This window comes from Salvelinus alpinus, chromosome 8 (genome assembly GCF_045679555.1).
Source record: "Salvelinus alpinus chromosome 8, SLU_Salpinus.1, whole genome shotgun sequence".
Lineage (NCBI taxonomy): Eukaryota > Metazoa > Chordata > Actinopteri > Salmoniformes > Salmonidae > Salvelinus > Salvelinus alpinus.
The window spans coordinates 87,093,040-87,120,625 of record NC_092093.1 but is presented as its reverse complement, the minus strand read 5'-3'; the positions used below and the strand labels follow the sequence as shown (position 1 = coordinate 87,120,625).

Below are 27,586 nucleotides of genomic sequence, written 5' to 3'. Positions count from 1 at the left end.
GCCCAAATATCTCTCAATGAACTAAAAAAGGGCATTTGATAGCATGAATAAACAGAAATCACCTGGATGGGACAGTATTCCTCCTGAGGTCTATTTCACATTTTGGAATCAATTAATAGATGAATTGTGAATCAACAAACTCAACTCTGTCGTCACTTCCGTCACACTTCTGTGTTGACTCCATGATCCTGTGCTGTTTGTTGCTACTTGGCTACCTGCCAAACGTTTAGCTTTTTACTTTTTAATAACGTTTAATCAAACTCTGTATTTAATAAGTTTACCAACGTCTTATTTTTGTACTCAGATTAATCACGTTTTTTCTGATAAATCTCTTGACACATTCACGAATATAGTCATGGCCTCTAAACCGTCCAGCTGTCTACTGGACCCTATTCTAATTAAACTACTGAAAGAGCTACTTCCTGTGCTTGGCCCTCCTATGTTGAGCATAATAAAGGGCTCCCCATCCTCTGGATGTGCATCAAACTCACTAAAAGTAGCAGTAATAAAGTCTCTCCTGAAAAAGCCGAACCTTGAACAGGAAAATCAAAAAAACTAAATCGGCCTATATCGAATCTCCTATTCCTCAAAGTTTTTTGGGGAAAAAGATGTTACTCAGCAACTCACTGCCTTCCTGAAGACAAATAATGTATACGAAAAACTCTAGTCCGGTTTTAGACCCAATCATAGTACTGAGGCCGCACTCGTGAAGGTGGTAAATTACCTCTCTGTGCTCCTTGACCTTAGTGCCACTTTTGACACCATCGATCACTACATTGGGCGGCAGATAGCCTAGCAGTTAGAGTGTTGGGCCAGTAACCGGAAGGTTGCTAGATCGAATCCCCGAGCTGACAAGGTAAAAACTCTGTTGTTCTTCCCCTGAACAAGACAGTTAAACCACTGTTCCTAGGCCGTCATTGTTAATAAGAAGTTGTTCTTAACTGACTTGCCTAGTTAAATAAAAAATACATTATTTTGGAGAGATTGGAAACCCTAATTGGTCTACGCGGACAAGTTCTTGCCTGGTTTAGATTTGATCTGTCGGAAAGATATCAGTTAGTCTCTGTGGATGGTTTGTACTCTGACAAATCAATGGTAAGTTTCGGTGTTCCTCAAATGTTCTGTTATAGGACCACTATTGTTTTCACTATATATGCTACCTCTTGGTGATGCCATTCGGAAACACAATTTCAACTTTCACTGCTATGCAGTCGACACGCAGCTTTCCATTTCAATTAAACATGGTGAAGCCCCAAAATTGCTACCCTGGAAGCCTGTGTTTCAGAAATAAGAAAGTGGCCATTGGCAAATGTTTTACTTTTAAACTCGGACAAAACAGAGATGCTAGTTCTAGGTCCCAAGAACCAAAGAGATCTGCTGTCTGATCGGACAATGAAGGCCTCCTTGTTGTTCCTAGAATTTCTAAGCAAACAGCTGGAAGCAGAGCTTTCTCCTACAGAACTACATTTTTATGGAATGGTCTGTCGATCCATGTGAGAGACGCAGACTCGTTCATAACCTTTAAATCTTTACTGAATACTTATCTGACAAGGCAGCAGCTACTCTTCCTGGGGTCCATCAAAATTTTTGCAGTTATACAATTTTAAAAACTTTACAATACATTCACAACAGATTTCACAACACATTAAGTGTGTGTACTCAGGCCCCTACTCTACTACCACATATCTACAACTCATAATCCATGTGTACGCGCGTGTGTAGTGCGTATGTTATCGTGTGTGTGTATGCATATGTCTGTGCCTATGTTTGTGTTGCTTCACAGTCCCTGCTATTCCATAAGGTGTATTTTTATGAGATTTTTAAATCAAATTTTACTGCTTGCATGAGTTACTTGATGTGGAATAGAGTTCCATGTAGTCATGGCTCTATGTAGTATTTTTCTGGACATGGGGACTGTGAAGAGACCTCTGGTGGCATGTCTTGTAAAGAAGCCGGATGTGGAGGTCCTTGGCTGGCGTGGTCTGCGGGTGTGAGGCCGGTTGGACATACTGTCAAATTCTCTAAAATTAAGTTGGAAGCAGCTTGTGGTTGAGAAATGAACATTCAATTATCTGGCAACAGCTCTGGTGGACATTCCTGCAGTCAGCATGCCAATTGCACACTCCCTCAAAACTTGAGACATCTGTGACATTGTGTTGTGTGACAAAACTGCATATTTTAGAGTGCCCTTTTATTGTTCCCAGCACAAGGTGCACCTGTGTAACGATCATGCTGTTTAATCAGCTTCTTGACATGCCACACCTGTCAGGTGGATGGATTATCTTGGCAAAGGAGAAATGCTCTTTAACAGGGATGTAAACAAATTGGTGTACAAAATTTGAGAGAAATACACTTTTTGTGCATATGGAACATTTCTCGTATCTTTTATTTCAGATCATAATACATGGGACCAACACTTTAAATGTTGCGTTTATATTTTGGTTCAGTATATAAACCTATTTTAATATTTGTTACTTTCTTTGCTTTCAGTCCCACGGGAAAGGGGTGGTATGGGGAGTGGTATTTTCTCTGGTCGCCGGAAGGGGGTGGGGTGTCTGGGGGGTGACTGACGAGCAACCCTAGTTGGGGATGGGAAGCATCAAGCAAAAATCCATGACACAGAAGATGATACACGGCAGTGTGAAACTCTAGCCTCTGTAGAAGAGTAACACCCCACATAATACACAACACCCACGAGCGCAATTGCTCCATGTCTATCTGATCCCCTTCTCACTTTGTAATGATTGCTTCTCGGTAAGGAGATTAAAAGCGGCTTGCACCAATCCAGGATTTACAGAGAAAGAAACCACTGCCATCCTTCTTCTTGAAGGACAAACACTGTTCTATCGATGTTTTGGTTGGCAAAGACACTTTTGATCAATTTAGCATAAAACAAGCATAATAGAGGATTATATCAAATATAATATCAAGTCCAATGGTGATGTTATGGAAATAACCATGAAAAGGCTTTGGTTCAGCTATAAGACAATACCCAGTACTTCGCGCTAGATAGAAATGGAAAGATGAGCCTACAGCTCATCTTTCAGCCAAAGAGAGGTCTCATTCATACCTGGGTCGTATTCATTAGGCACCAAACGGACGAAAACGGACTGACACAAGGAGGGACTACATGGATTTGTCCAATAAGAAATGATCATTTCCCTTTTCTGTTGCAAAAATGTTTTCCATTGCATTTAAAAGATAGAGTTTACACACATTCTAGCACCACACACACACACACACATGCATACATCCTGGCCAAACTCAACAAAAGCTAGGTACTGAAACACAAAACATATGAAACAAAGAAGTGTGTACTAAAGTAAAGTAATGTAGTAGTGTGTAGTAATGTAAACCTAACAAAAGAGAACATAATTACTTATCTCGGTAAGAAATTAATCATCCCACCAACATAGATAGACGTATACAATTCCGAATAGCTGTTGTTATTTTACCTTAGGCTTCTTTGACATGCTCGTTGTCCCAGACTGCCAGAGACACCTGTGTCCCCTCTCTGTTCCAGCGCGGCTGCAATGAATTATGCAAATCCCCTGGATTTGTTCAGAGTACCATGACCCATGGGTAAAAGCAGCTGACGCCTTACATAAAAAATACCCAACCTATTTACCCTCAGTCAAATCGGAATCAAACGCTCAAAACGTAACGTTCTGCTGACAAGTGGTTCTCCATTATAACAATCGACCAATCCCAAAACTATGGATGCTCTGCTGTCTGGGCAGTTCGCTTCCATAGTACCAGAGGGGATGAGACGGGGATGGGGTCAGCCACGGTAAGGTCCGTTCTCAGGAGTGTCTCCAAATGGAAATGACATGCCTCATGTTGACGGAGCCCATCTGAGGATCTCTGGGGCAGATGCACACACACACCGCAGGGCAGGCGCCTCTGTTCAGTGTGCGTGCACACACCCATACACACAAACACACACACACAGAGCTGGGCAGACGGGACAGAGAGAGAGAGAGAGAGAGAGAGAGTGTGGAGGGAGGGAGGGAGGATCAGCGGTGTAATGGTTTGCTCCAGAGTGTTTTTCTTCAGCTCGCTGGGCATTAGGCTTTAATTTGATATTGTGACATCTGTCGCCTGGGCTGGAAGGACACACTATGACCTCAGGCTGACTGCCGGCCTGCACTGGGATGACTTACTTCACACACACACACACACACACACACACACACACACACACACACACACACACACACACACACACACACACACACACACACACACACACACTTAATATGTTGTGAATGTATTGTAATGTTTTGAAAATTTTTGCTGGACCCCAGGAAGAGTAGCTGCTGCCTTGTTTGTTAATTTCTCTACCATAAGCCACCTCCAATGACGTTTTACAGAATTTGGAAGTACGTCCAACCGGCCTCACACCCGCAGACCACGTGTATAGCGTAGTGTGGGCGAGCGGTTTGCTGATGTCAGCGTTGTGAACAGAGTGCTCCATGGTGGCGGTGGGGTTATGGTATGGGCAGGCATAAGCTATGGACAACGAACACCATTGCATTTTATCTATGTCAATTTGAATGCACAGAGCTATCGTGACGAGATCCCGTGGCCCATTGTCATGCCATTCATCCTCCGCCATCACCTCATGTTTCAGCATGGTAACACATGGCCCGATCCCACAAGGATCTGTACACAATTCCTGGAAGCTGAAAAGTTATTCCATGGCCTGCATACTCACCAGACATGTCACTATAAAAATCCATTAAAATTACAGGTTGGAATGCAACAAAATAGGCAAAACGCCAAGGAGGAAGAACACTTTTGCAAGGCACTGTATATGCAGGAGTATTTGTACATTGTATTTGGAGAAAGTGACTGGCAGCAGGATAAATAATAATAATAATAGACAGTACAGCGGCAAAAAAAAACGCTTTCAAATGTGGAAAATCACATGATTTCACATGATGCACAGTCGATCGACGTGTACCACAGCGTGTTCCAGTTCCCACCAATATCCATCAACTTCGCACACCCATTGAAGAGCAGTGGAAAAACATTCCACAGGCCACAGTCAACAGCCTGATCAACTCTATGCAAAGGAGATGTGTCGCGCTGCATGAGACAGATGGTGATCACACCAGACACTGACTGGTTTTCTGATCCACATCCCTACCTTTTTTTAAGGTGTCTGTGACCAACAGATGCATATCTCTATTCCCAGTCATGTGAAATCCTTAGATTAGGACCTAATACACTTATTTTTATTGACTGATTTCCTTCCTAATATGAAATTGTTGCATGTTGTTTTTATATTTTTGTTCAGTACAGTATAACTAATAAAACGTTTAAATAAACACGAGAAATAAGCAATAAGAGATGAAGCTACAGTGCCTTGCGACAGTATTCACCCCTCTTGGCATTTTTCCTATTTTGTTTTCTTACAACCTGGAATTAAAATTGATTTTTGGGGGGGTTGTATCATTTGATTGACACATCATGCCTACCACTTTGAAGATGCAAAATATTTTTTTATTGTGAAACAAACAAGAAATGACAAAAAAGCGGAAAACTTGAGTGTGCATAACTATTCACCCCCGCAAAGTCAATACTTTATAGAGCGACCTTTTGCAGCAATTACAGATGCACGTCTCTTGGGGTATGTCTTTATAAGCTTGGCACATCTAGCCACTGGGACTTTTGCCCATTATTCAAGGCAAAACTGCTCCAGCTCCTTCAAGTAGGATGGGTTCCGTTGGTGTACAGCAATCTTTAAGTCATACCACAGATTCTCAATTGTATTGAGGTCTGGGCTTTGACTAGGCCATTCCAAAACATTTAAATGTTTTCCCTTAAACCACTCGAGTGTTGCTTTAGCAGTATGCTTAGGGTCATTGTCCTGCTGGAAGGTGAACCTCCATCCCAGTCTCAAATTTCTGGAAGACTGAAACAAGTTTCCCTCAAGAATTTCCCTGTATTTAGCACCATCCATCATTCCTTCAATTCTGACCAGTTTCCCAGTCCCTGCTGATGAAAAACATCCCCACAGTATGATGCTGCCACCACCATGCTTCACTGTGAGGATGGTGTTCTCTGGGTGATGGGAGGTGTTGGGTTTGCGCCAGACATAACATTTTCCTTGATGGCCAAAAAGCTTGATTTTAGTCTCATCTGACCAGAGTACCTTCTTTCATATGTTTGGGGAATCTCCCACATGCCTTTTGACGAACACCAAATGTGTTTGTTTATTTTTGTCTTTAAGCAATGGCTTTTTTTCTGGCCACTCTTCCGTAAAGCCCAGCTCTGTGGAGTTTACGGCTTAAAGTGGTCCTATGGACAGATACTCCAATCTCCACTGTGGAGTTTTGCAGCTCCTTCAGGGTTATCTTTGGTCTCTTTGTTGCCTCTCTGATTAATGCCCTCCTTGCCTGGTCCGTGAGTTTTGGTGGGCGGCCCTCTCTTGGCAGGTTTGTTGTGGTGCCATATTCTTTCCATTTTATAATAATGGATTTGATGGTGCTCTGTTGGATGTAAAAAAAATTTTTTTTTTATATAACCCAACCCTGAACTGTACTTCTCCACAACCTTGTCCCTGACCTGTTTGGAGAGCTCCTTGGTCTTCATGGTGCCGCTTGCTTGGTGGTGCCCCTTGCTTGGTTGTGTTACAGACTCTGTGGCCTGTCAGAGCAGGTGTATATATACTGCTGCTCATTGAACATCTCAATCCAAAATCATGGGCATTAATATGGAGTTGTCCCCCCTTTGCTGCTATAACAGACTCCACTATTCTGGGAAGGCTTTCCACTACATGTTGGAACATTGCTGCTGGGACTTGCTTCCATTCAGCCACAAAAGCATTAGTGAGGTCAGGCACTGATGTTGGGCGATTAGGCCTGGCTCGCAGTCGGCGTTCAATTCATCCCAAAGGTGTTCGATGGGGTTGAGGTCAGGGCTCTGTGCAGGCCAGTTAGTGCAAAAATGTCAAAGAACCAGTTTTCTCTTTGTTATTATGGGATATTGTGTTTAGATTGATGAGGAAAAAACTGTACGCAACAAAATGTAGAAAAAGTCAAGGGGTCTGAATACTTTCCGACTGCACTGTACACCCTTTAATACCCACCAAAAGCAGGTCTTAACGGTAACGCAGTTGGTAATGGTATGGATTTTGAGAGAGGAAGCGCACCCTATCCAACCGTGACACACAATACCCATGGAACGAGAGACATGCCTTTTGTGCTGGTGAATCTCATATTCAGAAACATAAAAAACTATTGGTTTCCTTCAATTTTGTTTAATTTGAATAAAAACCAAGCATAGCCGACCCTCCCCTTAATCAATCATGGTTTAGCTGCTTCGCATAGGGGCGTCTTTTTATCCTGGCCATGCATTAGCAAAATGAGTCCATGAATAAAGGGCTTTTAATGGTCTACTGAGAGTGCCTTGAAATATTTGAGGTTTTCCCCCTAATGCTTGTTCATGATTCATAATTCCCACACCTGCATTATATTTGGGAGCAGTCCCTTTATATTGAATCTTTGTCCAGCTCCTGGGAAAAAAACGCCTCAATAGTCTACCTTAATATTACAGTGCCTTCAGAAAGTATTCCTACCCCTTGACTTATTCAACATTTTGTTGTGTTACAGCCTCAATTCTAAATGGATTAAATATTTATTTTTCAGTGTACATTTGGCCTTGTGGTTTAGGTTATTGTCCTGCTGAAAGGTGAATGTGTTTCCCAGTGTCTGTTGGAAAGCAGACTGAACCAGGGATTCGTCTAGGATACTGCCTGGGCTTAGCTCTATTCCGTTTATTTTATCCTACAAAACTCCCAAATCCTTGCTGATGACAAGATACCCATAACATGATGCAGCCACCACCATGCTTGAAAATATGAAGAGTGCTACAGTGATGTGTTGGATTTTCCCCAAACATAATGGTTTGTATTCAGGACATGAAGTTAATTTCTTTGCAACATTTTTTGCAGTTTTACTTTAGTGCCTTATTGCAAGCAGGGTACATGTTTTGGAATATTTTTATTCTGTACAGACTTCCTTCTCTTCACTCTTTCATTTAGGTTAGTATTGTGGAGTAACTACAATGCTGTTGATCGCTTCGAGGCAAGTAACACTGAAACATGCATGAGAGCATCAGCTGTTCCGGACGACTGTGTGATCACGCTCTCCGCAGCCGATGTGAGTAAGATCTTTAAACATGACCTCTATACCAGGCGGTGTCAGAGGAAGGCCCTAAAAATTGTCAAAGACTCCAGCCACCCTAGTCATAAACTCTTCTCTCTGCTACTGAATGGCAAGCGGTGCCGGAGAGCGAAGTCTAGGTTCAAGAGGCTTCTAAACAGCTTCTACCCCCAAGCCATAGGACTCCTGAACATCTAATCAAATGGCTAACCCCCCTCTTTTACACTGCTACTACTCTCTGTTATTATCTATGCACAGTCACTTTAATAACTCTACCTACATGTACATATTAGCTCAATTACCTCGACTAACCGGTGCCACCGAACATTGACTTTGTACCTGCTGTACTTGGCGCATGTGACAAATAAAATTTGATTTGATTTGTTCCATTCTAAGTTTTCTGCTATCACAGCCATTAAACTGTTACTGTTTTAAAGTCACCATTGGCCTCATGGTGAAATCCCTGAGTGGTTTCCTTCCTCTCCGGCAACTGGATACGCCTGTATCTTTGTAGAGACAGGGTGTATTGATCCACCATCCAAAGTCTAATGAATAAATTCACCATGCTCAAAGGGATATTCAATGTCTTCTTTTTTTGTACTCATCTACCAATAGGTGCTCTTCTTTTTTACATTGGATAAAAGCAGAGACACAAAACTACAAAATGGTATATCATACACTGCATTTGAGGAACAATGGGAAAGTAATTCTGCTTTGAAAGTTGATAAACTTGTAACCTCACGTTTGAGAAAATGGCCTTGTTTGTTTTGGTACCTACTAGAGAGCTCATCTTTGTCTACACCCATTTAGCATCATTCACACCCTCTTAAGCTTTAGCTCCACCAATCTCTTTAAGGGTTGATCCGAGCATTCTGTCCTAACTGCAGCAGTCAAGCACCCCAGCTAACTGGCTAACAGTTGTTGCAGTGACATTCTATTAAAACAGACACTTGCATAGCGCTGTATTTTGTTGCGACATGTAGCTAGCTAGCTAAGCAATGAACCATAATCCCAGCTCATGATGTTACTACCCTGCACAAATCTGCAGGTAGCTAACCAATCAGGTTCAATGTTAGCTAGCTAACACTAGGCTATAACAAGCAAAGCAAATGGCTCTGAGATATGAATAATAAGATCATACACGTAACGTTAGCTAGCTAGCTAACAGTACACTTTAACTTGAAACGAAAATACTTTATGTCAAAATTAGAAACGTGTAATATCTGAAAATGTAGCTAGCTAGACTATCTTACCCGTGGTCTGAAATTGGAGTAGATGGCCAGAGCGAATTTACCAGCTACGTCTATCAACAGTTGGCACAGTGACATTCTATTGAAATGGATAATTGCATAGTGGAGTCTTTTGTTAAGACAGTTGCATAGTGGAGTCTTTTTGTGAGACAAGGATGCAGCTTGAGCCCCACACTTCAATATATATATCAATGAATTGGCGAGGGCACTAGAACAGTCTGCAGCACCCGGCCTCACCATACTGGACTCAGAAATCAAATGTATACTGTTTGCCGATGATCTGGTGCTTCTGTCCCCAACCAAGGAGAGCCCACAGCAGCACCTAGATCTTCTGCCCAGATTCTGTCAGACTTGGGCCCTGACAGTGAATCTCAGTAAGACTAAAATAATGATGTTCCAAAAAAGGTCTAGTAGCCAAGACAACAAATACAAATTCTATCTAGACTCTGTTGCTCTAGAGCACACAAAGAATTACACCTACCTCCGCCTAAGAAAAAAGGAAGGTAACTTCCACAAAGCTGTGAATGATCTAAGAGGCAAGGCAAGAAAGGCCTTCTATTCCATCAAAATGAACATAAAACTCAACATCTCAATTAGGATTTGGCTAAAAATACTTCAATCAGTTATTGAACCCATTGCCCTCTATGGTTGTGAGGTCTGGGGTCCACTCACCAACCAATTATTCACAAAATGGGACAAACACCTAATTGAGACTCTGCCTGCAGACTTCTGCAAAAATATACAAAATCCCAAACAATTCATGCAGAGAAGAATTAGGACTATACACGCAAGTTATCAAAATCCAGAAAAGAGCTGTTAAATTCTACAACCATCCAAAAGGAAGCAATGCCCACACATTCCACCACAAAGCCCTCACCTACAGAGAGATGAACCTAGAGAAGAGTCCCATCAGCCAGCTGGATCTGGGGCTCTGTTCACAAACCGACCCCACAGAGCCTCAGGACAGAAACACATTTGGACCCAACCAAATTATGAGAAAGCCAAAAGATAAATATTTGACCTACCAGAAAGAATCAACCAAAAAACTGAGCAAATTGAAATGCTATCTGGCCCTAAACAGAGAGTACACAGTGGCAGAATACCTGACGACCGTGACTGACCACAAATTAAGAAAATCCTTGACTATGTACAGACTCAGTGAGCATAGCCTTGCTATTGAGAGAGGCCAAATGTGTGACCACATCAGAGACACATTTCCTACAGATCACACAGACCTACAAATAATTTGAAAACAAATCAAACATTGATAAACTCCCATACCTCTTACGCAAAATACCGCAGTGTGCAATCACAGCAGCAAGATTTGTGGCCCGTTGCCATGAGAAAAGGGCAACCAGTGGAGCACAAACAACATTGTAAATACAACCTACATCTATCTGCTTATTTATATTCCCTTTACTTACTTCAACTACTTGCACATTGTTACAACACTGTACATAGCCAATAATATAACATTTGAAATGTCTATATTCTTTTTTTTTTATGTGAGTGTAATGTTTACTAATGTTTCCCTTGTTTATCACCCTTTTGTTTATTGTCCATTCCATTTGCTTTGGCAATGGAAACATATGTTTCCCATGCCAATAAAGCCATTTGAATTGAATTGAGAAAGAGAGAGAGAGCAAGAGTGAGAGAGAGGGGGGGGGAGAAAGTGAGCGGGAAAGAAAGAAAGAGTCTGAGGAAACAGAGGCCCGTGGGTAAACGGGCACCAGACTAAGCCACTCCCCCCTCCCCAACTAGTTGATTTCATCTGAGTAAAACCACTCTCTCTCTCTCTCTCTCTAATCTCCCCTGATCCATCTGCACTGGCCCAGAGTCAGAAATGACACTCCCACACACACGAACATAATACAGAGACACATTTTTGTAAATCCATATTCATATAACAATTGTAATACACACACAAATACAGTGCAAGACTATCCCTAAGGTAAATCAATTTAAATGTAAGCTAATAACAAGCTAACACGTATGTAACAATGTAACGATTCACCGATACGCATCGGTCCTCGGGTTCAAATGTTTAAGATGTGAGTGCATCTGTCCGTGAGACCCCAAACCGATCCAAACGCAGCATGCATCATCAGAAAATCCATTCAAACGTTACGAATCGACGGTTCACAAATTGTTTTTGCTCATATAACTTTCTGTCTACCTTCCCGAAAATACCTCTCATCTTTTGGGACAACTGATGCGTCTTCTTATTTCGTGTTAAACTAAACATGTAACTGTTGACAGTCATTGATCAACAAGTCATTTTGCATGCCGAACAACCCAGGCAACATCAGAACAACCCAGGCAATACCCGAACAACCCAGGCAATATCCGAACAACCCAGGCAATATCCGAACAACCCAGGCAATATCAGAACAACCCAGGCAATATCCGAACAACCCAGGCAACATCAGAACAACCCAGGCAATATCCGAACAACCCAGGCAATATCCGAACAACCCAGGCAATATCCGAACAACCCAGGCAACATCAGAACAACCCAGGCAATATCCGAACAACCCAGGCAACATCAGAACAACCTAGGCAATATCAGAACAACCCAGGCAATATCAGAACAACCCAGGCAATATCCGAACAACCCAGGCAACATCAGAACAACCCAGGCAATATCAGAACAACCCAGGCAATATCCGAACAACCCAGGCAACATCAGAACAACCCAGGCAATATCAGAACAACCCAGGCAATATCCGAACAACCCAGGCAACATCCGAACAACCCAGGCAATATCCGAACAACCCAGGCAACATCAGAACAACCCAGGCAATATCAGAACAACCCAGGCAATATCAGAACAACCCAGGCAATATCCGAACAACCCAGGCAACATCCGAACAACCCAGGCAACATCCGAACAACCCAGGCAACATCAGAACAACCCAGGCAATATCCGAACAACCCAGGCAACATCAGAACAACCCAGGCAATATCAGAACAACCCAGGCAATATCAGAACAACCCAGGCAATATCAGAACAACCCAGGCAATATCAGTACAAGCCAGGCAATATCAGAACAAGCCAGGCAATATCAGTACAAGCCAGGCAATATCAGTAGCCTAATCAAACTGTTCACTGTCACCTTCAGTGTTCAAATGTTTGCGCAATATTAGGCTTTATAAGTCGAGTGACAACCAATGTAATTTGCTAGGTCATTGTTATTAAATGCACTGTTAAAAATGACGTTTTACTGGAATGAAGTAGCCTAAGCAACCGCCTGCGACATGACTCTCCTTTGGCTATATGTTGATCTGTCAGTAGGCTAAATAAGATTTGTTCAGTTTCACCATCAGAAATAGTTTCGGTAATTTTGCTTTAAACAATCAGTGTACGTGGTCATTTTTAGATAAACAGGCTAAAGATGATCATTTCATAACGAGGACAACAATCAATCGACAATCACTTTTTCTACCCGCACTGCAAGGTCGAAGCAGCAGGAACATTTCACTCAGTGGAATCCAAAGTTGTGCTGTATCATTTAAAGATACATTTTTTAAAGATAAATATTGATACATTAATAGCTCAAACTAATTAGTGGGTGATGATGATTTCAGATCAAAATTGGGGGGACAAAGAGCAAACATTACCCCCCTTTTGTGATAGTGGGGTGGTAAATGCCAAGTTTCCCTTATGCCTCAGCTCAGGTGCCTAGATACAGCATTGACACACACACACACACACACACACACACACACACACACACACACACACACACACACACACACACACACACACACACACACACACACACACACACACACACACACACACACACACACACACACACACACACAGAGAGATGGATGCTCTTCGTGGTTGGAATCCATTTTATCCTGCTCAATTATATAATTAAATATTTAAATATCTTTAATACTATGTTGATAGACGCATGCACATACACACATGCGCTCACACACACATGCACACACACACATGCTCTCACACACACACACACACACACACACACACACACACACACACACACACACACACACACACACACACACACACACACACACACACACACACACACACACACACACACACACACACACACACACACACACACACACACAGCTAGGAAGGAAGTCAGCTCAGACAGAACCAGCTCAGAGAGGCCCAGCTCGAGAGCTCCCTTTAGAATGGAAAATGAACGTGTGAATGCAGCAAATGTTAGTGCATCGTATCGTATCTTATCATATAGCATCAAACAAAATCACATGAATTTGTCTATATTAAATTTCATGCCGGACTGAGTTCTTTGAAAATAAATACAAATAAAAAAACGTTTGCCGACCGCTCACGCCCCCTCCACAGTTTGGGAACAATCGATGTACACAAAGTTGCAAACATTTCACAGAATTCCCATGAATCACATGACTTGATCATCATGAGGCTCATGGCAAACTTTCCACCTCCCTACCGAGTAAACTCATTAACTAACGGAGCCAGTGCTTTTCCCACAAAAACACACACGCATCTACAATGTCATTGACTTTCAAGTTGACGTTACACTCTTTCGCAAACATCGCTGTCATGAAAAGACAAAGTAGTGGACTGATAAAGTGGGTATGTAGTAGTTATATAATTCCAAAATCTCTAAGCCTCCCCTAAAATAGCCATTGGATGGGCTCAGGAGCAAACCAAAACCACAGCTATCTATCCCAGGCTTTAGTACCGCCACTATCAGCTGCCTTCAGGGAACCAGTGGGAATCTCAACATTCTCCTTTAGATCAAGTCAAGTCCAAAGATTATAGAAATGCTTGAAAAATCCCAAACACAAATGTTATTGTTGCTTGTTACTTGTCATAACCATAATCTGGGCTAGAAGACTTAAATAATAACTATGTCAACTGTGGAATGCTTTTTTCATTAGTACTACATGCTTAGATAACAGCTGGCGATGGACGGACTGGACTACATGCAAATACTATGATTTCAGCAATAGTGCTTTTTGAATAGGTTAGGTAGGAAAATAAATGATTACAACTTGCAGTTCCTTATAACAAAAGAGCTGAACGATCTGCTTTATGAATTTTTTACAACACCTTTAAACACAATTGACTTCTGCTTAGATGTAGAGGTTCCATAACAAACTCTCAAGCACCGCTTTTAGAATGAACACTAAATGAACAATGAACACTGTCCTTACAATTCATTCTCTCACAATCTAGATTTAAACACTTTCTAAATATCCATTTTCACCTATTGCTATGATTCAATGCGATATCTGACAGAGCAAATGTAGAACAAGTGATTGTACATGTGTTTTAAGAGTGCCTAGATAAAGCACAGAGATGGGTAAGGTGCCTTGCATCACCATCCCCACCACACCCTCCCCCCGCTACCCCATACATCCCAGAGCACCTCCTGCACATAACCCACTTACCCAGGATACATTCTTATTCTTGGGTGGTTTGAGCATGGCAACAGGAGCAGCCTGGCAGCATGGATGGGGAGAGGAACCCTTCCTCAGTGACTCTTAGCCCCACAGTCGGTGCCTGTTCGGTGGGCAGGTGAGAGCGGGGCGGGGGTAAGGGCCAAGGGGCCACGTTGGAACTCAGCCATGGGTTCTCTGCAAACTGTCAAATCCAAATCCTTGTCCGTTCTAGACGACTCCAACATCTGTCAGGAGTGGCGGACACATCCAATCTCAGTACCGCAAACAGAAAACAAGGTGTCAACACCTTCCTGACTCTCCAAGTGGTGCGATTGTTGCCATTATCAAAACCTGAGAAAATGTAGATAATTCCTTCAAAAAGTTATACTTCTTCTTCTTCTTCTTCTTACTCCTTCCGGTAGTTCTGAGTAACCTCCTGGACTGATTATGTATTTACACTGGCTATGAATATGCAATGCAAGTTTAAAACCCGCCCTCCTGCTGTGGTCGGAGCAAACGTCCAATCGCTGATCAGGTCTTTGCCGGTGGCTCCCGCGGGTAGGCTTATGGAAGTATTATGAGGAAAACACTGATTCTGCTGGTAACAGAGACGGTTTTATGGAGTTCTCCTCAGACAGGCAGATCAGAGATCAGCAACACTCCCAGATAGGGTTGCAAAATTCCTTTCCCAAAATGCAGAGGTTTTCCAAAATCCGGAATAAACCAGGAAATCTGGAATCCTAAAACCAGAATTTCTGTAAAACCTGGGAATTTGGGGGAAATTACTGGAATTTTGCAACCCGACTCCCAGAGTTCTGAGAGGGTTAGAGAGTCGAGAGAGTGTCCGCTGGGGATGAGACACCATATCTGCTGACTCACTATGGAAATATATTGACAATTCTGTGTCTCTTACATCTTTCTTCTTCTTCTCTCTTTCTGAAGTAATCGCTCATTCTCTTTCAAGTCGATCCTCATCCTACCTTGTGTTGCTGAAGCTCCTCGATCACATCTCTTTTCTCTCTCCTCCTTCCTCAATCTTTCTCTTCCTCCCTCCTCCCACATCTCTCTAAGGTATTGGATGTGCTCTCGCCTGGCTGGCACCTGTTGTCACGGCACCCCAGCATAGAGACAGGTACTCTGACAAGCCAATGGGGAGGGGGTAAACCACTGGGAATTAAATGTTATTTTGTCTTCCCTCTTCATTCCTAACACTTCGTCCTTTCCCTTTTCTTATCCTCTATCCACACAATTACACTCACTCCCTCCCACTATCTGACCACAATCTGGTATCTCAATTTTCTATTGACTCTTTCCCCCCCGCTCTCTCACTTTCAGTCCTTCTCTTACTCAATAAACCTCTCTTCTCTTTCATGCTCACAATTTCTCTCACTCAACCTCCCGCCTCTCTCTTTCCCTTTGCAGTCTGTCTATTTGTTTATACAACATGTCAATCCAGATTAACTGAGAAGATTGTCGCTGAGTTTTGCAGCTATCACTGCTGATTTGCGTTAGGTCATTAAGATTGGATAGTGTAGGGTCTTAAGTTACCCTCTATAGTGACATGCATGGAAGTGCACGCTCTCACACGCACACACCTTCCATAATGCCTTCTAAACAACCTAGACCTACTGTACATAATCATGAGCAAACAATTAAAACCCCATCCCATAAACGTATGGGTTCAGGTTTAATGGTAGCCTTTATGTAACGTTTTATGTAGCCCTAATACATTTCTAACGTCTGTCACTAATTAATTGTGCTCAAGGATCCATATGGGTTAATGAACCTCTCCCAGTGCATGGAGGAGAGGGAGTCCTCTACATCCCCACCCTTAATTGGATGCTCAGAAACATCTGTTCCCTTTTTATGTGATGCTTGACTTAGTGTGGATGCTCAGTCGGTCTGAGGTGTCCGTTATTAAATGAGCATGAGCCGTGCCAAAGAACTGCTATGCTGCTGGGTTTTTCCCAGGTGTATCAAGAATGGTCCACCGACCAAAAGATATCCAGCCAACTTGACACCACTGTGGGAAGCATTGGAGTCAACATGGGCCAGCATCCGTGTGGAACGCTTTCGACACCTTGTAGAGACCATGCCCCGACGAATTAAAGGGGAGGGTCCGGGTGGGCCTTCTTAACGGTGGCGGCTTGGGTGCGGGACGTGGACCCCGCTCCACCTCAGTCTTGGCCCACCCTCACAGCGGGCCCCAGACTGAAGACCCTCGTAGACGGGAGACTCCGGCAGCGCCGGATAGGCGGGAGACTCCGGCAGCGCCGGAGTGAAGGGCGGCTCCGGCAGCTCCTGACTGATGGGCGGCCCCCGGCAGCTCCGGACTGACGGGCGGCTCCGGCAGCTCAGGACAGACGGGCGGCTCCGGCAGCTCCTGACTGACGGGCGGCTCCGGCAACTCAGGACAGACGGGCGGCTCTGGAGGGAGGAGACGGGGAGACAGCCTGGTGTGTGGGGCTGCCACAGGACCCACCAGGCTGGGGAGACATACAGGAGGCCTGGTGCGTGGAGGAGGCACCGGATGGACCGGGCTGTGGGGGAGCACTGGAGATCTAGTGCATACTACTCGCACCTCTCCCTTAGGCTCAATGCCCACATTCGCCCGGCGCGGGCGGAGCGCAGGCATAGGACGCACTGCACCCTCCCAGCGCCCCGGAGACACAGCATGCAGAGCCGGTGCAGGATACCCTGGGCCGAAACGGCGTACCAGAGACCAGACACGCTGAACCGGCACAACACGGCCTGGCTGGATGCCCACTCTCGCATGGCACTCGCGGGGGGCTGGCCTATAGCACTCCGGGCAATGAGCGCGTACTGGCGACACCGTGCGCTTGACCGCATAACACGGTGCCTGACCAGTACAACGCTGCTTTCGGTAAGCACGAGGAGTGGGCTCAGGTCTCCAACCTGACTCCATTACACTCCCCGTGTGCCCCCCCCAATTTTGCCTCTCGTGCTTGTCGCGCTGCCGTGCTACCTCCTCATATCGCCGCCGCTCAGCTTTCACTGCCTCCAGTTCTTCCTTGGGGCGGCGATATTCCCCAGCCTGTGCCCAGGGTCCCTTGCCTTCCAGTATATCCTCCCTAGTCCAGGAGTCCAGAACCCTCTGCTCCTGGTTACCATGCTGCTTGGTCCTTTTTTGGTGGGTGATTCTGTCACGTTCGTCATACGAAGGAGACCCAAGCGCAGCGTGATGTGAATACATCTTCTTTAATGATAACGAAGAACAATAAACAAACTAATACAAAAATAACAAACCGAACGTGAAGCTAAATATAACGAGTGCAGACATGCAACATCACATAGACAATCACCCACAAACCAAACTGGAAAATGGCAACCTAAATAGGATCCCCAATCAGAGACAACGATAAACAGCTGCCTCTGATTGGGAACCAATCCAGGCCACCATAGACCTACGTATGCCTAGACTACACACACAACCTAGACATACAAAACCCTAGACCAGACAAAAACACACATACCACCCTTGTCACACCCTGACCTAACCAAAATAATAAAGAAAACAAAGATAACTAAGGTCAGGGCGTGACACGGACTGAGTTCTTTAATTAAAAATTAAAAACGTTTGCCGTTTTGGGAACCAGTGATGTATGCAAAGTTGCAACATTTCTCAGAATTCCCATGTTTGTTCCCTCCTGATTCCAGGAATCTTCCAATCGGGATTTCTGAAATACCTAAGCATTTTAGGAATAACTGGAATTTTACAACCCTACCGCAAAACTCACAGAAATGACAACAGTGTATACATATTCATAAATGACCACGAGCACTAGTGAGTATATTCTAAGAAAAAGCAATTTAAGGATGAGTTGATGATATTATCAAGGCACACGGTGAGACCCAACTGCAGACACAGGAAGCAGATGGTTGGAGCCTTACAATGTTTATTAATCCAAAGGATTAGGCAAGAGAATGGTTTTGGACAGGCATAAAGGTCAAAACCAGATCAGAGTCCAGGAGGTACAGAGTGGCAGACAGGCTCGTGGTCAGGCAGGCGGGTACAAAGTCCAGAACAGGCAAGGGTCAAAACCGGGAGGACTCGGAAAAAGGAGAATGCAAAAAGCAGAACGGGAAAAACGCTGGTTGACTTGGAAACATACAAGACGAACTGGCACAGAGAGACAGGAAACACAGGGATAAATACACTGGGGAAAATAAGCGACACCTGGGGTGGAGACAATCACAAGGACAGGTGAAACAGATCAGGGCTGGACAGATATAGGAAAGAGTGGGAAGCTGTGTTTTGAGAAGAGCCCGACCAGACACCACCAGTATGCGATTACATATTACAAGTTCAGCATCAATCTCGTAAAAGCCGAGCCAAAGGAGAGTGGTGCCACTTCGCCATCATCATTACTCCACTGTTTCCAGGGTTGTATTAATTAGGAACCAAACAGAAGCAAGCCAACATGGGGAGAGGCCGACCTGAATTAGTCCACTAATGTATACGACCCAGGCCTGTAGCGCTATTTACAAAGCAGCACCTACAGACAGATCCCACTGATCCAGGATCTGTCCACATCACACTCACACCCACTCTTAGCGAGGTATGTTACACACACAAGGCCTCCACAGACATATATCACAGTTTCCACTAGTCCGAGGGTGAGATGATAGATTATGTAAAAAGCCTGTAAAAACTGTGAAACTAAGACATTCCGTTAGGAGTCCCGTTTTACTGGATGTTTCCCTACTCCACTCTGGAAAAGTGGAGGAACGCACATCCACTGCCAAGAAAGCCCAGCTCCAGACAAAGTGTCCACAGTGGCCCAACGTTCCGGCTCTGGGCTCTGATCACATAGCCTGGAAAACTGGGAATTCCAGGCCACACACTCACCAGGGGAGATTAGCTCACAGCTAGCATTCATGAATTTAACTGCAGTTTCAGTTAAAATTAAGTATTTTTTTTAAATGCTCTGTCTCATTTACATTGTGTAATTTATTAACGGTCCCTAACTAGCCCCGGAGATAGGCTATCCAAAGTCAAACCAATTTTTCTACGGTAGCACATCAGCCAGTTGAAGCTAATTGGCGAAAGAATTTGGCTAACTCTTAAGAAGCACACAGACAAAACCAACTCACGTTTGAATTCAGTCATGGCCGCTAGCATTTCTTAATGAACCAAATCCAAAAACGAGGCAAATCAGGAAGTTCAGCCACCCTTTAAAAGCACAAGCACACACATCAAACCACCTACAGTATCAAAACCCCACACTTCCCATGAGAAAGTAAGGGGTGGTTTCCTAAACACAGATTAAGCCCCTGAAATAATAAACACTTTCAATGGAATGTCACCTAAAACCCTCACAAACTTTTAGATGCACAATTGAGAGCATCCTGTCGGGCTGTATCACCACCTGGTACAGCAACTGCACCGCCCACAACCGCAAGGCTCTCCAGAGGGTGGTGCGGTCTGCACAACGCATTACCGGTGGCAAACTACCTGCCCTCCAGGACACCTACAGCACTCGATGGCACAGGAAGGCCAAAAAGATCATCAAGGACAACAACCACCCAAGCCACTGCCTGTTCACTCCGCTATCATCCAGAAGGCAACGTCAGTACAGGTGCATCAAAGCTGGGACCGGGAGACTGAAAAACAGCTTCTATCTCAAGGCCATCAGACTGTTAAACAGCCATCACTAACACAGAGAGGCTGCTGCCTACATACAGACTTGACAGCATTGGCCACTTTAATAAATGGATCACTAGTCACTTTAATAATGCCACTTTAATAATGTTTACATATCTTGCATTACTCATCTCATATGTATATACTGTATTTTATACCACCTATTGCATCTTGCCTATGCCACTCTGTCAATGCTCATCCATATATTTATATGTATATATTATTATTCCTCCCTTTAGATTTGTGTGTATTAGGTAGTTGTTGTGGAATTGTTTGATTACTTGTTTGATATTACTGCACTGTCGGAACTAGAAGCACAAGCATTTCACTACACTCGCAATAACATCTGCTCACCACGTGTATGTGACCAATACAATTTGATTTGATTAGTCCAGGACTAGGCCTAACCTGTGTCCAGGAAACAGGCCTTATGAGTAGTTTCTACTCTGTTGCTGCTACGCTGGCTTGGTTGCCGTCGCTGTTCAGCGATTACATTCCACTCCTTGCCACTCCTGTCATTTGCCAAAGAGCCTGGCCTATCGGCAATCTTCAAATATGAACATTCTATCATGAATGAGCTCGAGGAGATTTGATCCTGATTCAATATCCCTCAGAGCTATCATCCAATGACAATGTTCATGCAAATGAGACTGTCAGGAAACATTCTGACATAATACATGTCATTGTAAACATAAACATTAGACGCGAGGAGAAAAGAGGATTCCCGTTTATTGCATTTTTACCACCAGCCAATTTGATCACAAATATATATTTTTGGGGGATTGTTCAAAATAAGTGACCAAATTATAGTTTATTTCTACTTCTGGGACACGCATTTGGTTAGGCTACTGGTTCAAGAGCTATAAAAGGGAATACACAGTGGATGGAAGAGAGAGAGGCCAGTGGAGATGCCAGGTTAGATGGATGAATTGCGAAAGAAGTAAACAGAGAAGACATGTGTAAGTTAGAATTTCATTTATTCAGTAGGTTGGGCTATTAATCCACCATTTGTATGCTAGCCAATATATTAGGCCCAGCCTCCTACAGTGAATTTAGGTGACCGACTCCACCTTTGCTATGCAAGCCAGAGATAAAACAACATGTCTGAATTATGTTTCGTGCCAATTAATTGAAGTTGAACATTGCTAAATGTGTCAATTTAGTAAAATAAATGAAATTTAAAAAAAGTATAGTGCCTACTGTCTAGGCCTATTTAATGAAACCCTGGCTGTTGACGTAGGGAACAGATTGCAAAGCAGGCAATCACCGATTCCCCTCTGAGCTACTTCTCACGTTCTCATCCATAAACACATCATGTGCAAGTGTGCTGTCCAGCAGCTCACAGCAGGATGGCCTTTTCATTAGGAGGGGCGTCAACTATGGATTGAAAAATAATGATTATGATCACATTACCTCAATTTATGATGTTGAAATATCTTCGTGCCTAGAATAGAAACGACTAGGTTTCCATCATAGACTCAATTGAATGTTTTTTTTTTATAATTACAGTGGGCAGAAAGTATCCTAAAGTATCCTGTCTGGACTCCAAGGTAGGAGGGACAAATAATATAACTGAAATGAGCCTAACAACATTTCAGAAATGTAAGCAACTCATTAATGGTACGCAACTGAAGCAAACCTATCTCGATTGAATCTTGCAGGCTAATATTTTCCGTGTCATTATTTATTTTTCTCTCATTTACAGTCCTCTCTTGCCACTTTGATCGACATGATCTTGCATTGACACTGCCTTCTCACAAGGGAATGGCCGCAGCAGGTCGTAACGGTATTGTTTATTGTTGTTCTTAAAATTATAATTCTAGATTGCGACAAATTTGCACACAACTCATGTTCCATTACGTTCCATAACGTTGATTTACGGCGCGACAGCGCCGTAAATCTGTCTGCATATTGAACGTTGAGATTGACAAAAGGCCAATGTCTTTGGCAAATGACAAGAGTGGCAAGGAGTGGAATTCTAGCTAAAAAGACCAGTACCCAGACTACTGCTACTCTGAATGTGCTGCTAAGCTCTTATACAGGCTACAAATGCACTACTCTCCAGTCCCGTTGCACGATGGGAACCAGTAAGAGCGAACAAAACAGTTAGGCTGGGCCTGCTGTCTTCAATTAGCCCAGTTTCCGTGCCGAGTGTCTGAGACTGACATGCTCCTTTAGTCTGCTGCTTGTCAGAGTCAGAACGAGTTCCATTCAGCAAGGTCTCCCTCCGTGCTCTAAATATCCATCGCGAGCGGAATTGTGTTCCGCCCCATTTCCGACGTGAAACAGTGGTTTGGGCCTCCATATTGGAAACATGTGAGAGGAGTGTCATAGAAAGAGTGGTGTGTCACGGAAGGAAGCAGTCTCAGAGTTCAAAAGCAGATAGAATCACACGAACGTGCTCGGGCTCTTACCGCACCATATGCACCACATACTTCATACTTTTGGCCATAGTGTACACGGAATATACAAAACATTAGGAACACCAGCTCTTTCCATGACATAGACTGATCTGGTGAATCCAGGTGAACGCTATGATCCCTTATTGATGTCACTTGTTAAATCGACTTCAATCAGTGTAGATGAAGGGGAGGAGACAGGTTAAAGAAGGATGTTTAAGCCTTGAGACAATTGAGACATGGATTGTGTTTGTGTGCCATTCAGAGGGTGAATGGGCAAGACAAAATATGTAAGTGCCTTTGAACAGGGTATGGTAGCAGGTGCCAGGCGCACCAGTTTGTGTCAAGAACTGCTACGCTGCTGGGTTTTTCACGCTCAACAGTTTCCCAGGTGTATCAAGAATGGTCCACCACCCAAAGGACATCAAGCCAACTTGACACAACTGTGGGAAACATTGGAGTCAACATGGGCCAGCATCCATGTGGAACGCTTTCAATACCTTGTAGAGTACATGACCCGCAAAAGGGGATGCAACGCAATATTAGGAAGGTGTTCCTGGTCTGCTTGGGAGGGAATATACACGACTGTGATTATTCTCTTCGATCATAATCACAGTCGTGTATATTCCCCCCCAAGCAGACACATCGACGACCCTGAACGAACTTCATTTGACTCTATGTAAACTGGAAACCACATATCCTGAGGCTGCATTGATTGTATTCTTTGTTTTTCTAACTTCCGCAACGCATATAAGGCCCTCCCCCGCCCTCCTTTTGGAAAAGCTGACCACGACTCCATTCTGTTGCTCCCAGCCTATAGACAGAAACTATGTAATAAATTTGTCACTAGCCACTTTAAACAATGCCACTTTATATAATGTTTATATACCCTACATTACTCCTCTCATATGTATATACTGTACTCTATACCATCTACTGCATCTTGCCTATGCCGTTCGGCCATCACTCATTCATATATTTTTATGTACATATTCTTATTCATTCCTTTACACTTGTGTGTATAAGGTAGTTGTTGTGAAATTGTTAGGTTAGATTAGGCTACTTGTTAGATATTACTGCACGGTCGGAACTAGAAGCACAAGCATTTCGCTACACTCGCATTAACATCTGCTAACCATGTGTATGTGACCAATAACATTTGATTTGATTTGATTGAATGTTTTGCACACTCAGTGTATACACAAACGAAATCATTACATTATATATTCGTTTCACCCTTCCACAAGGAATGCCTTTAGCATGTTTAAAAGCATCCCACACACAGAGAGTTCTTGGCCTCTGCTCAGAGCATCCTGCAGAGTAGGGACGAGGACAACAGCCATCTCTCCAGCTGTACAAGGGGCAGTAAGCCTAAACCCTGCCTGCAGTCATGCACTAATCCACTCATCACTCAGATTAAAATCCACTCTTTTGTAAATGTTAATCCAGACCACAGCAGCATGAGTGTGCATGCCGCTCAGACATGGTCAAATTGACTTAGACAGAGACCACTGAGGAAGAGCGGTAATGAGGATTTTGTTGTTGTCGTTGCAGTGGATAATTTACAACCATTATGTCAGCAAAAAGACTTAAGTTGTCTGATATAACAGCTGTACTGGGAGCACATTGCATGTGCTGTATGCTGATTGGACTGGAGTAATTTGTCCATCGGAATTAATGTAGAACCTCTATGGCTTTGTCCTAAATTATACCCTATTCCCCATATAATGACTAAACTATACTAAATAGGGAATAGGGTGTAATTTGGGACGAACACTGTATGTATGTAGCCTACTGTAAGCACTTAGATATGGTTGGCTCTGATTTGGACCAGTGAAAGCATCATAACGGAACGACATACTATAGGCCAATTTGAAGAACATTCTATTCACATTAACAACCAAGCTCTGTCTGAGATCTGGGGTGACATCATAATTCATACAAAGGTGAACCCAATGGAACGTCACACCTGCACTATTGCATCATGAGTTGATTATAGTAACATAAAAGCTGCGGTACTAGGTGCATGTGTAAAATGTGTGTGTGTGTGTGTGTGTGTGTGTGTGTGTGTGTGTGTGTGTGTGTGTGTGTGTGTGTGTGTGTGTGTGTGTGTGTGTGTGTGTGTGTGTGTGTGTGTGTGTGTGTGTGTGTGTGTGTGTGTATAAAACATCTAATCTGAAAGGTGCTATAGGGGCATCTAGTGGTGACAGTAGTCATGCAATAAAACGGTGATCTCTGTTATCTCTGCAGTCCTTGTGTTATAAATGGTGTGTGTCCCCGTGTGTGTGTGTGGCAAAAACAGTTGCTACTGTGTCAGAGTATACTGTTCAGGCCCAGAGACTTCTATTTCTTCTGTCTATAACTTGGCATGAGTCCACCCAAACACTCATTCCATGACAATCAGATACTGCTAGAGACATGAACCAGCCCAAAGTCAAATTGTGGGGAAAAAGCAACACAAATGGCCGATATTTAAACATTTTGGTTGCACCTCGTCTCATGTTGACCAAGTCTGCCGCTGCCCTGCCATTCCCCCACTTCGGCAGACATAAATGCCAGGGAGGAGGAACCCTTGAATGTTTCTCTCACTGCGCTCTATTAGGCTGAAGTACAAAAGAAAAGCCTGTACCCCTTAGAATGAGTTTATCTGTCAGACAGCATTACAGCCCAGACGCTCACAAACAAAGAAGAGAGGTGAAATAAACGGTGTAAAGTCCATTAAAAACTCTGCCGTCAGCCTAGCACGAGCCCGGACTCTGCAGCCATGTGGACATCGCTCTGTGCCACCCACTGACTGCATCCTAAGCTCTCTCCGTCCATCCCCATATAAACATGGGATAAAAGATCAATCGACTGCCTCTTAGTGTGGTTGGCTGGCTGGGCGCACGTGATGCCAAACAGCGGAGTTCTGTAGAGAGAGCTGCCGGTCCGATAGAGAAAAAAAATGGTCTCGGTAAAACCGTGTAGTCTCAGACAGGGTGCAGAGAAATCTGCAAGGTTGCAGCTAAACAGGTGTGTGTGTGTGTGTGTATGTGTGTGTGTTTACTCTTTCAGGCAAACATGTACATACATACACTCCGAAAACAGGTGCATGTGACTGCATGTACACACACGCATGCGCACATAGACATGACTTTTGAACGAGCTACAGGTATTCCTAGAAAGAGTCATTACATGAACCGTTTCCTCAGTGCATCTGTCGTTGACAACAGCAGAACATTACTAAGACTCATGCAGTATGCAGTATGCCTCCGGAGTTCCCTCTCTGTCTCTGTCCTAAATTGAGAGAATTAGGCAGCAGACTCACGTATGGAAGCTGTGCTCTCCGGCGATGGCCCAGCCCACAGCACGGCATGAAGGGAACCAGGGGGGTTCAGGAACGGACGGCAGCCGCCTCACAAACACCGTGTCAGGCAGCAGCATCCACTCAGCCTCGGTCCATGGCTTTACACTCTGCCCGCAGGGTGGAGCAGGAGAGGAGGGGCGGAGGTGGAGGGAGAGAGAGCGAGAGAGAGAGGGAACGAAGGAAGGAGACGGAGGGACGGAGTAGCAATAGAGAGCAGAGGAGACGTATCCACGCCGAGCCCCCCTCCTCCCCCTCCACACATGCACTTAGATCCTCACAGACAGACCCAAGCTCTATCTAACTCTCGGCAGGACATTTTCCCCGGTGAATTCGACTCAGTGCCTCCTTAGCCCTCCAGCCCGCCCACATGTCCCACAGCACAGCAGAGAGGCAAAGAGAGTAGAGTGCCTCTGAGTGAGGCACAGGTCTGTTACAGCACTGCCAGTTACCCCACCTTAAATCCTTGTTCTCTTCAGCACCCCGGGGTTGCTCCTCTGTCTAGCTTTAACCAAATCCTCTGCAGTGCTGCTGCTGTTCAGCTCTCTGCTGTGGCTGGCTGGCTCCCTTGGTTCTGGTGTGTGTACTGTGACACTGTCCTGTAGAGGCTCCTGGGGGACACACGGTGCAGACAGGGGTTCTGACTCAGACGCGGAGGTGGAGCTACCGGTGTCCTTTATTGACCGCTGTTCTTCCTGATGGGGGGGCGCCGCCTTCGCCACGTCTCCCTCTCTGCCACCTTGGGTTCAGTCAGATGGATGGACAGGAAAGAGTCAACGGGGCTCTTTCGCTCTCTTCTTCCTCTTTCTCTCTCTTCTGTAGAAAGTGTTTTGCTGACAGGGAGAGGGCAGTGGTCAGGGGCTCAGACAGAGAGCTGGCTGCTGGGCTGGCTGGTGTCTTGTTGTGTCTGTTTGTCTGGTGCAGAGAGCAGCAGCAGTAGCAGGACTCTCTCTCTTTCTCTCTCCCTGTGGTGCAGAGAGCAGTCACAGATTCTCTGGCTCAGTCATGTCTGAGCACTGAGTGGAACGCTGGCTTCATCGCTCCTCTCCCCCCCCCCCCCCCCTCTCTCCTCTCCTCTCCTCCTCCCTTGCCCTCCCCAGTGCACTCCGCCTAACAGATGATTAAGTCCAGACCTTATATACTCACTGCTGTGTCTCTGCTGTGATCAAGCCTTCCATCTCCTTACCCCCCCCCCCCCTCTCTCTCTCAACCTACCCTTCCCCCGAGAGGAGAGGGGCATAACAGAAAGATAGGGAAGGAGACGGAGAGAGGAGCTTAGAGAGGAAAGGGGCATAACAGAGGGATAGGGAAGGAGAGGGAGAGAGAGACTGTTGCTGTGCGTT

At 44.4% G+C, this 27,586-nt stretch overlaps 2 protein-coding genes across 7 annotated transcripts in view; one reads left to right on the top strand and one right to left on the bottom strand.

The window, feature by feature from the left end:
- LOC139583845 (GTPase IMAP family member 4-like) overlaps positions 1–27,586 on the top strand; it is a 796,172-nt gene that overhangs the window by 618,112 nt on the left and 150,474 nt on the right. The gene's annotated exons all lie outside the window — the stretch shown is intronic.
- Positions 1–27,586, bottom strand: part of LOC139583842 (voltage-dependent L-type calcium channel subunit beta-2-like) — a 148,777-nt gene that overhangs the window by 101,213 nt on the left and 19,978 nt on the right. The window contains exon 1 of one of the 6 annotated variants that reach the window (XM_071415387.1): positions 26,208–27,257. The exons of 4 other annotated variants lie outside the window; for them this stretch is intronic. In XM_071415387.1, the coding sequence (XP_071271488.1) occupies positions 26,208–26,255 (48 nt within the window). In that variant the 5' untranslated portion in view covers positions 26,256–27,257. Of the gene's footprint in view, positions 1–26,207; positions 27,258–27,586 lie in introns of those variants that run through there. One more of the 6 variants, XM_071415386.1, reaches the window with a different exon arrangement.